The sequence below is a fragment of the Triticum aestivum genome, chromosome 3A (genome assembly GCF_018294505.1).
Source record: "Triticum aestivum cultivar Chinese Spring chromosome 3A, IWGSC CS RefSeq v2.1, whole genome shotgun sequence".
Taxonomy (NCBI): Eukaryota; Viridiplantae; Streptophyta; class Magnoliopsida; order Poales; family Poaceae; genus Triticum; species Triticum aestivum.
This window is the reverse complement of record NC_057800.1, coordinates 702,444,658-702,454,416: the sequence shown is the minus strand read 5'-3', so window position 1 is coordinate 702,454,416 and position 9,759 is coordinate 702,444,658. Positions and strand designations below refer to the sequence as shown.

At 46.8% G+C, this 9,759-nt stretch overlaps 1 protein-coding gene across 2 annotated transcripts in view; it reads left to right on the top strand.

Annotated features, from left to right (window-relative positions):
- LOC123059260 (glycine-rich cell wall structural protein 2) overlaps positions 1-2,891 on the top strand; it is a 3,503-nt gene extending 612 nt beyond the window's left edge. The window contains exon 2 of one of the 2 annotated variants that reach the window (XM_044481865.1): positions 2,644-2,891. In XM_044481865.1, the coding sequence (XP_044337800.1) occupies positions 2,644-2,678 (35 nt within the window). In that variant the 3' untranslated portion in view covers positions 2,679-2,891. Of the gene's footprint in view, positions 1-2,055 lie in introns of those variants that run through there. The other variant, XM_044481866.1, reaches the window with a different exon arrangement.
- The last annotated feature ends 6,868 nt before the right edge of the window (positions 2,892-9,759 follow it).

Sequence of the window (9,759 nt, the reverse complement as noted above, 5' to 3'; positions counted from 1 at the left end):
TGAAAAGGAAAAAAAAATACATGAAACTAAAATGAAAGAATGTTGGAAGATCAAACAACGGTATTTTATTGCGATTTTGTAAGGTAACCTGGCTGGTTTTTCTCTGAAATTTAAGCTAGCTGATTTTTTGTGTGACATCAAACTAGTTAATTATGTTGCGTATGCCTCCCCAAGAAAAGGCTAAGTTTTCTCTGTTTCCCATCGGCGTCAGCGCCGGTCCACCTTGTCTCCCGTGGCCTTAGGGCCATGGCAGCGCGGTGGATCCTGATCCTTGCCGGCAGGAGGGTTCCATCTTTAGATGTTCCTTTGAATTTTGTTAGGATTTGTGTCCTGCTCAAGAAGAAGAGCAGGTGGCGGCTCCCTGAAGATGGAATAAGGTCCTCCCCGCCCAGTCCTCGTGCCGGTGGTGCATCTAGCATTGCCGGTGGGCGTGTGGAGATGTGTCTCCAGTGGATCTGTCCCTGGTGCATTTGCTCGGATCTTGTCGTAGTTCGTCTACGTTCGTGTGTCTTTAGGTTGGATTCTTCCGATCTACAGTACACTTCAATGGTGGCGGTTGCTGTTCTGATGCGCTGATCCTATGGGGCCTTAACACGACGACTTTCTGACTATCTACTACAACAAGTTCTGCCCGGCTCCGACGAGGGAGAGGCATTTACGGCAGCGCGCCTTCGGCTTGCTTCAGTGCTTGTAGTCGTCGCTAGGTGGTCTATGAATCTGCATGTAATTTTTAATTTTTTTCTACTGTTTGTTGTACTGCCATGATTGAAGATGAATAGATAGTAAGTTTTGTCTGCAAAAGCAAAACTAGTTAATTATGTTACTTGTGATGATCCATCTAGTTAACTAACCACACCACCGGTTTCTCCGGAACCGTTCTCGCCTCTCAAACCCTAGAGAGGTGATTTTCTAGATGCACCATGCCGCCATCGCTTGTCCGGCGGTAGGTCACCGCCTCCTCCATGTCTCGTATGAGAGTGCGGGGAAGCCCCGATCTACCAGATGGATCTCTAGTATTCCCCTCTTTGATGCTTTTACTAGCATTGCGTGGCAGTGCCGTCGGTCTGGCGAATAAAATTTCCTCGAGCCTCCCCGCCATCTTGACAATGTCGGCTTCGATGGTTCGATGGCTCGTTCTCATTGATTTCTGTCGGCCTATCTATCTGATGAGGTGAGGTTTTGTAGATTTTGCTGACGTGGCAGTGCCGGCTGCTTCCCTTTGCTGCTTGGTGCTCCGACTACCACTCGTTGCTAGATCATCTCGGCTCACAAAGCAGCGTTGCCGTACATTTTCGTTCAGTTGATGAAGAAGCAGCTGTGTAATGTATCTCGGGTTCACAACCTTTGGAGCTAGAGCATCTCGCCGGAATACAACCGGTTCAGCTATTTTTCCAACAAAGGGTGGATTTTATTAACTCAAAATGTAGCATCAAGATGATACAAACACAATGAGCACACACCCAGCCTCTGCATAATTAGGATACACACAACTAACACAAAGTCACGCACATAAAAACACGCCAGCAATAGCAAAGTCATATAGGTCCAAAGCTATGGACCGGTTCAGCTATTAACTTTAACTAGTCCGGGCATCAATACGGTGTACTAACCATCTGCTAATACTGGCCCGGACATTATAGCTAAAGCATTTATACGGATTTTGCCGTCCACTTGAACTTGATCATCTGCTAATCAATTCTTCATGCACGGCTACTTGACCCAACAACTCGATTACATGGGTGGAGTCGTCGTTTACTTCCACTCCAAACTGAACTACGGAAACTTCGAGGTTGCCTCGCTCCTCTGCTCGTCAGTGGATGCTTGCATGTGTCTTACAACTGTTGAACCCACGCCGATGCGATCACGATTAGCAGTCAGTCATCATCGTTTACTTTTACCTGCACCAATTAAGGCGCTAATTATTCTAAGCCTCCACTTGAGTTCAGACATGACTTTGTCAAAAACTCCAACCTCCACCCCCAGCATGCATGGCCGCAAGCACCACTATAAATGTCCATACGATCTTTCACTTGGAACTCACCTCATCTTGCAAGAGTACACACTTCCATAAAACACACACAATGGTAGGCACAAAGCTAGTAGCCCTCGGCTATGTTGTCCTCTTGAGCATTGGACTGGCCAATGCTGCAAGGGTGGTTAGATTCGGCAGTGGAAGCGCCACGGGAACGGGAGCGGGAGGAGGAGAGGGTGGGGGAACTGTGAGTGGTGGTGGCTCGGGTGCTGGGAGTGGAACTGGGTCTGGCGTGAGTTCTAATAGTGGTAGCCATGCAAGCGGTGGAGGTGGAGGTGGCGGTGGAGGCGGCGGCCAAAATGGTGGAACTGGATATGGTAGCGGGTCCGGCTCTGGCTCCGGTTCTAGTCAATATAGTCAAGGATCTTCATATCCTTATGGTGGTGGCTATGGTGGATATACTAGCGCTGGCGGTGCCGGTGGCGGTGGTGGTGGAGGGCAAGCTAGTGGTTATCAAGGATCTAGTGGGTATGGGGCTGGTAGTGGCACTGGTTCCGGCTCAGCTACTGCTACTAACAATTGGTATAGACAAGGTAGTACAAATGCAGATGCTGGTGGAAACGGTGGTGGTAATGGCGGAGGAAGAAATGGTGGGCATGGTGCAGGCAAAGGTGCTGGATCTGGGCATGGCAATGCCTACCCCTAGTCCCTTCATGCGAGGAATCTAAAAAAATGGAGCCCAACCTAATGTATTGTGACTCTTTTTTCATTTATTTGTTATTATCTTACATATTATCAAATAAGGGCTTCATTGTTCTTGTGGAAAATGTACTAGTGTTTATGATATATTCCAAGAATGTTACATGTCAATGTATCACTATTTATATGTATTAAGTTATATACCAATATTTTGGCCAAATGACTTGCAATGGAAGCTCTTTGCACGTGCTATGGTTATGTAACATAAGTTGCTCACTTATGGTTAAATGCCGAAAATTATCATTTCAATCATACATGTCGTTTCACTAAAGGCGCCAGTCATGTAACATATAAATCACATCCACCGCTTTCGTTTTGCATAAACTTCCCTCGCTAGGTAGTGCCTCTAGGGAGTTCCAAGGCTACGAACCCCCATTGTGAAACCACACCCCAATATCTTTCACATCCTCGGTCATCCACACATTGCCTTGAGCGAGTGGTGATCATCACAAGCGCTACTATGTCGAACCTATCATGACTTTACGCCATGAAGTCATGAATGGTGGGAAGGTGCACGGTCTAATTTTCTTATATTTATATTTTCATTACATTTTCATTTTTGTTGCATGATCCACTTGTTTGATTAGAAAGTTATCTTTAGAACTTTGGAACTTCATTTCCATTGATCACAATGGCAGAAATTGTTATTCCAATGTTGTCCTTTCAATGTTGACATATCTTTTTAAGTATGGTTCTCCAAAGTTCCTTTCTTTTGGGGTCAAAATTCTTACTTATTTTGTGAAGTCATGGACTGATTTTTTTGAAAGCTTGTCATTTTTTTGATAGTTGTGGTTGTTCTTAGACTTTCTGACATTCTCAAATTTCATTTCATTTCAAGATGAATATTGTTCTCCAGTCTCCAATAGTTTTTGGTGAACTGTCTAGGATTTCAACATAATTTTTGAACAAAGCTAGTATTTTGTCCGAACAAGGGGTTTCATTAATTGATGATACTGCATATAATAGCAGATGGTACATCTAGGATCCAGATGGATCAGGTTGCACTCCTAGAAGCTACCTGCGCCAAAGAGTGAGCACCTTTATTTTCTCCCTATGGTGTATAGAACATTCCGCAACAACGATATCATCCCCAAGACCTCCTTGTAATTGTGACATAGCAATGATCTTAATGAGTGACAAGCTATCCGACTCAATGATCGAAGATATAATAGCTCGTTCCCGGAAAAGTTTAATGCCCTCCACACACTCTAATCCATCCACTTCGTCAGGATCATGACATCACCGACTAGTTACCGCAGCCGCCATTAGCACTCCTCCCCTGCAGTTCCTCCCAACTGCTCGGAAGGCTGCGGAGCACGAAAAGAGGCCAAAGCTTGCAACAATACTTAGTTTAGCCCAACCTGGTGGCGGGGGAGACCACCTAGCAGGTCCCTGTGCCGTTGGAGCCATCCATCATTTGGCACTCATATTCATCTAATTTTGTTGGTAAAACAAGAAAGTGTCTATTTAAAGAAATCTGGATGTGGGCTTCTAAATTCTCATACTAAAAATATCTTCACTCATTGTTACCTAGTGATGACGGAGTCACTCGCTGGGGTGTACATGGAAAATAAAGGCAATGCTATGAAAGATGGAGGTGAGGTTATTTAAGGTGACTTGGAACAATGGAAAAATGGGTTTTCTTATCTCTTGGAGGATTAGCGTTAGAAATAAAGAAGATGTTATATAAATCCGTTGAAAACCAAATGAAAACTCATCTCAAATATTCAAAATTCTCGAGCCATCACCGATCAAATCCCATGAGATCTGTCGGAGACACACCTCCACACGTTTTCCAATGATGCTAGACGCACCGCCGGGCCGGGGGCCGCGTGGGGAGAACCTTCCTCCTTTTTAGGGAGTCGCTGCCACCTCGCGTGCTTGAGCGGGTCAAAAACCCTACACAAATGAAAAAAAGCACCTAAACCGACCAGGAGCCCTATGACGCGGCAAGGCGCCTCCATGACCATAAGGCCACAAGACCTGAGGCATATTGGTAGCGCCACCGCCGGAGGCGAGGAAACCCCAGTCACTTGGGAGTCGCTTCTGGGGATGAGAGGAAACAGTTTTGGCCTTGCTTGAGATGATGACCCGTCTTGTTAACTAACATCATGAGATGTTCTTCCGAAACCATACTCTCCTCTCCAAACCCTAGAGAGGAGATTTTCTGGAGGCACCATGCTAGCACCTCTCATCTGGTGGGTAGGTCGCCACCCCTCCTTTTCCACAACCGGCATGGGAGTGCGGGGAAGACCTGATCTACCATATGAATATCTAATTTGGTGGTTTCTTCTCCGGGCCAGTAGTTCGTTAGGAGTGTGGACTTGGCGACTGCTCGTCCATCATCAACAACGACTGGTTATCTCTGGCGATGGAGAGGCAAGAACGGCGGTGCTCCATCGTCCCGTTCAGGAGGTGAAAGGTGACCGGACCCTAGGGAGCCTCATGTTCATTTATTTTATTTTACATGGTAGTATGTACCGCTAGGTTCGATGGCGGAGGCAAGATTTTCAAATTGGATGTGCATGGCTAAAAAAAGATGGTATTCTACTAATTAATTATAACATTAATTAGGAGATTTGAACTATTGTTTAGAAACTAATGAGTTTACAAATGTACACCCATGTCCTTGTCAGGCTCTGCCTATGGCTGGTCAATAGATGTGAGGCATTATTAGTTTTAGAGAGAAAAAGTTGAGTATGTTAATTTCGCTGTTCAGATCATAAAGCAATTATGTATCATGGTTCACCGAACCCATCTAGGGTTACGCTGCCTCCATGCTGTCGCTGCCGCCAAATCACCGTCTGGCAAAGTCTAGGTGGGGGGGGGGGGCTAGTGGCGGCGGGGCATCCCTCCATTCACTAATAGGTAAATGCTTATAGGTAGAAGTTTACCAGTAGCGCCTGTTTTTGACCCCACGCTACTAGTATTTACCAGTAGCGCTGGGTAGAAAACACGCTACTACTATTGAATAACAACAACGTTTGTTAGCTTGGGCCGCGCTGCTGTTACATGGGCCGCAGGGCAAAAACGGTATCCCACTTACCTGTAGCATTTGTTTCGAACGGGTGCTACAGCTGGTGGGCTTAGCAATAGCGCCGGCCTCTACCCAGCGCTACTACTAGGGGAAAAGAAAACCTGCCCGAGCGCCCCCCGCACCCCCTCACTCTCACAATCGATCCCCCCTGCCCGCCGCCGCCGCCGCGGTTAGGGTTCCTCCCCGGCCGCCTCACCCCCGTCGACGGCGCCGTGCGCCGCTGATGTCTACCACACAACCTTCTTCTTGTAGACGTTGTTGGGCCTCCAAGTGCAGAGGTTTGTAGGACAGTAGCAAATTTCCCTCAAGTGGATGACCTAAGGTTTATCAATCCGTAGGAGGCGTAGGATGAAGATGGTCTCTCTCAAGCAACCCTGCAACCAAATAACAAAGAGTCTCTTGTGTCCCCAACACACCCAATACAATGGTAAATTGTATAGGTGCACTAGTTCGGCGAAGAGATGGTGATACAAGTGGTATATGGATAGTAGATAATAGTTTTTGTTATCTGAAAATATAAAAATAGCAAGGTAGCAAGTGATAAAAGTGAGCATAAATGGTATTGAAATGATAGGAAATAAGGCCTAGGGTTCATACTTTCGCTATTGTAAGTTCCCTCAACAATACTAACATAATTGGATCACATAACTATCCCTCAACATGCAATAAAGAGCCACTCCAAAGTCACTAATAGCGGAGAACGAACGAAGACATTATGGTAGGGTACGAAACCACCTCAAAGTTATTCTTTCCAATCAATCCGGTGGGCTATTCCTATAAGTGTCACAAACAGCCCTAGAGTTCGTACTAGAATAACACCTTAAGAAACAAATCAACCAAAACCCTAATGTCACCTAGATACTCCAATGTCACCTCAAGTATCCGTGGGTATGATTATACGATATGCATCACACAATCTCATATTCGTCTATTCAACCAACACAAAGGACCTCAAAGAGTGCCCCAAAGTTTTACCGGAGAATCACGACGAAAACGTGTGCCAACCCCTATGCATAGGTTCATGGGCGGAACCCGCAAGTTGATCACTAAAACATACATCAAGTGAATCACGTGGTATCCCATTGTCACCACAGATACGCACGGCAAGACATACATCAAGTGTTCTCAAATCTTTAAAGACTCAATTCGATAAGATAACTTCAAGGGGAAAACTCAATTCATTACAAGAGAGTAGAGGAGGAGGAGAAACATAAGATCCAACTATAATAGCAAAGCTCGAGATACATCAAGATCGTGCCAAATGAAGAATACGAGAGAGACAGAGAGATCAAACACATAGCTACTGGTACATACCCTCAGCCCCGAGGGAGAAGTAGTCCCTTGTAACGCCCTCGATGTGGCTATATCTCCCACGTGTCGAAGCACGACTTAGAGGCATAACCGCATTGAAAGCAATGTCGCAAGTGAGGTAATCTTCACAACAACCCATGTAAATAAATAAAGGGGAAAGGTACATAGTTGGCTTACACTCGCCACATCACACAAATACATAAATAAGTCATTACATTCATTCAATACACTCAGGGTCCGACTACGGAACCAAAATAAAGATCAACCCCCAAATGCGACAAAGTCCCCGATCGCCCCAACTGGACACGTAGTATCGTCCTGAGTCCCCATCGAACTCCCACTTGAGCTCTGTCGAATCACCTGGAGCAGTATCATCGGTCCCTGCATCTGGTTTTGGAAGGAATCTGTGAGTCAGGGGACTCAGCAATTTCACACCCTCGCGATCAAGACTATTTAAGCTTATAGGTAGGGTAAAGGCATGATGTGGAGCTGCAGCAAGCGACTAGCATATATGGTGGCTAACATACGCAAGTGAGAGCGAGAAGAGAAGGCAAAGGTGTTGGAAATATGCCCTAGAGGCAATAATAAATTGATTATTATTATATTTCCTTGTTCATGATAATCGTTTATTATCCATGCTAGAATTGTATTGATAGGAAACTCAGATACATGTGTGGATACATAAACAACACCATGTCCCTAGTAAGCCTCTAGTTGACTAGCTCGTTGATCAATAGATGGTTACGGTTTCCTGACCATGGACATTGGATGTCGTTGATAACGGGATCACATCATTAGGAGAATGATGTGATGAACAAGACCCAATCCTAAGCATAGCACTAGATCGTGTAGTTCGTATGCTAAAGCTTTTCTAATGTCAAGTATCATTTCCTTAGACCCTGAGATTGTGCAACTCCCGGATACCGTAGGAGTGCTTTGCGTGTGCCAAACGTCACAACGTAACTGGGTGGCTATAAAGGTACACTACGGGTATCTCCGAAAGTGTCTGTTGGGTTGGCACGAATCGAGACTGGGATTCGTCACTCCGTGTGACGGAGAGGTATCTCTGGGCCCACTCGGTAGGACATCATCATAATGTGCACAATGTGATCAAGGAGTTGATCACGGGATGATGTGTTATGGAACGAGTAAAGAGACTTGCCGGTAACGAGATTGAACAAGGTATCGGGATACCGACGATCGAATCTCGGGCAAGTATCGTACCGCTAGACAAAGGGAATTGCATACGGGATTGATTAAGTCCTTGACATCGTGGTTCATCCGATGAGATCATCGTGGAACATGTGGGAGCCAACATGGGTATCCAGATCCGGCTGTTGGTTATTGACCGGAGAGTCATCTCGGTCATGTCTGCATGTCTCCCGAACCCGTAGGGTCTACACACTTAAGGTTCGGTGACGCTAGGGTTATAGAGATATTAGTATGCGGTAACCCGAAAGTTGTTCGGAGTCCCGAATGAGATCCCGGACGTCACTAGGAGTTTCGGAATGGTCCGGAGGTAAAGAATTATACCGGGACTACCGGTACTGTACCGGGACCACCGGAAGGGTCCCGGGGGTCCACCGGGTGGGGCCACCTACCCCGGGGGCCACATGGGCTGTAGGGGGTGCGCCTTGGCCTACATGGGCCAAGGGCACCAGCCCCTAGAGGCCCATGCGCCAAAGGGACAAGAGGAGGGGAGAGTCCTAAAAGGGGAAGGCACCTCCGAGGTGCCTTGGGGAGGATGGACTCCTCCCCCCTTGGCCGCACCCTTCCTTGGAGGAAGGGGCAAGGCTGCACCCTCCCCCTCTCCCTTGGCCCTATATATAGTGGGGGGGAAGGGAGGGCAACCACACCTAAGCCCTGGTGCCTCCCTCTCCCTCCCATGACACATCTCCCTCCTCCCGTAGCGCTTGGCGAAGCCCTGTTGGAATCCCGCTACTTCCACCACCACGCCGTCGTGCTGTTGGATCTCCATCAACCTCTCCTTCCCCCTTGCTGGATCAAGAAGGAGGAGACGTCGCTGCTCCGTACGTGTGTTGAACGCGGAGGTGCCGTCCGTTCGGCGCTAGGATCATCGGTGATTTGGATCACGACGAGTACAACTCCATCAACCCCGTTCTCTTGAACGCTTCCCCACGCGATCTACAAGGGTATGTAGATCCACTCCTCCCTCGTTGCTAGATGACTCCATAGATAGATCTTGGTGACACGTAGGAAAATTTTGAATTTCTGCTACGTTCCCCAACAGTGGCATCATGAGCTAGGTCTATGCATAGTTTCTATGCACGAGTAGAACACAAAGTAGTTGTGGGCGTTGATTTTGTTCAATATGCTTGCCGTTACTAGTCTTATCTTGATTCGGCGGCATCGTGGGATGAAGCGGCCCGGACCGACCTTACACGTACTCTTACGTGAGACTGGTTCCACCAACTGACATGCACTAGTTGCATAAGGTGGCTAGCTGGTGTCTGTCTCTCCCACTTTAGTCGGATCGGATTCGATGAAAAGGGTCCTTATGAAGGGTAAATAGCAATTGGCATATCACGTTGTGGTCTTTGCGTAGGTAAGAAACGTTCTTGCTAGAAACCCATAGCAGCCACGTAAAACATGCAAACAACAATTAGAGGACGTCTAACTTGTTTTTGCATGGTATGCTATGTGATGTGATATGGCCAAA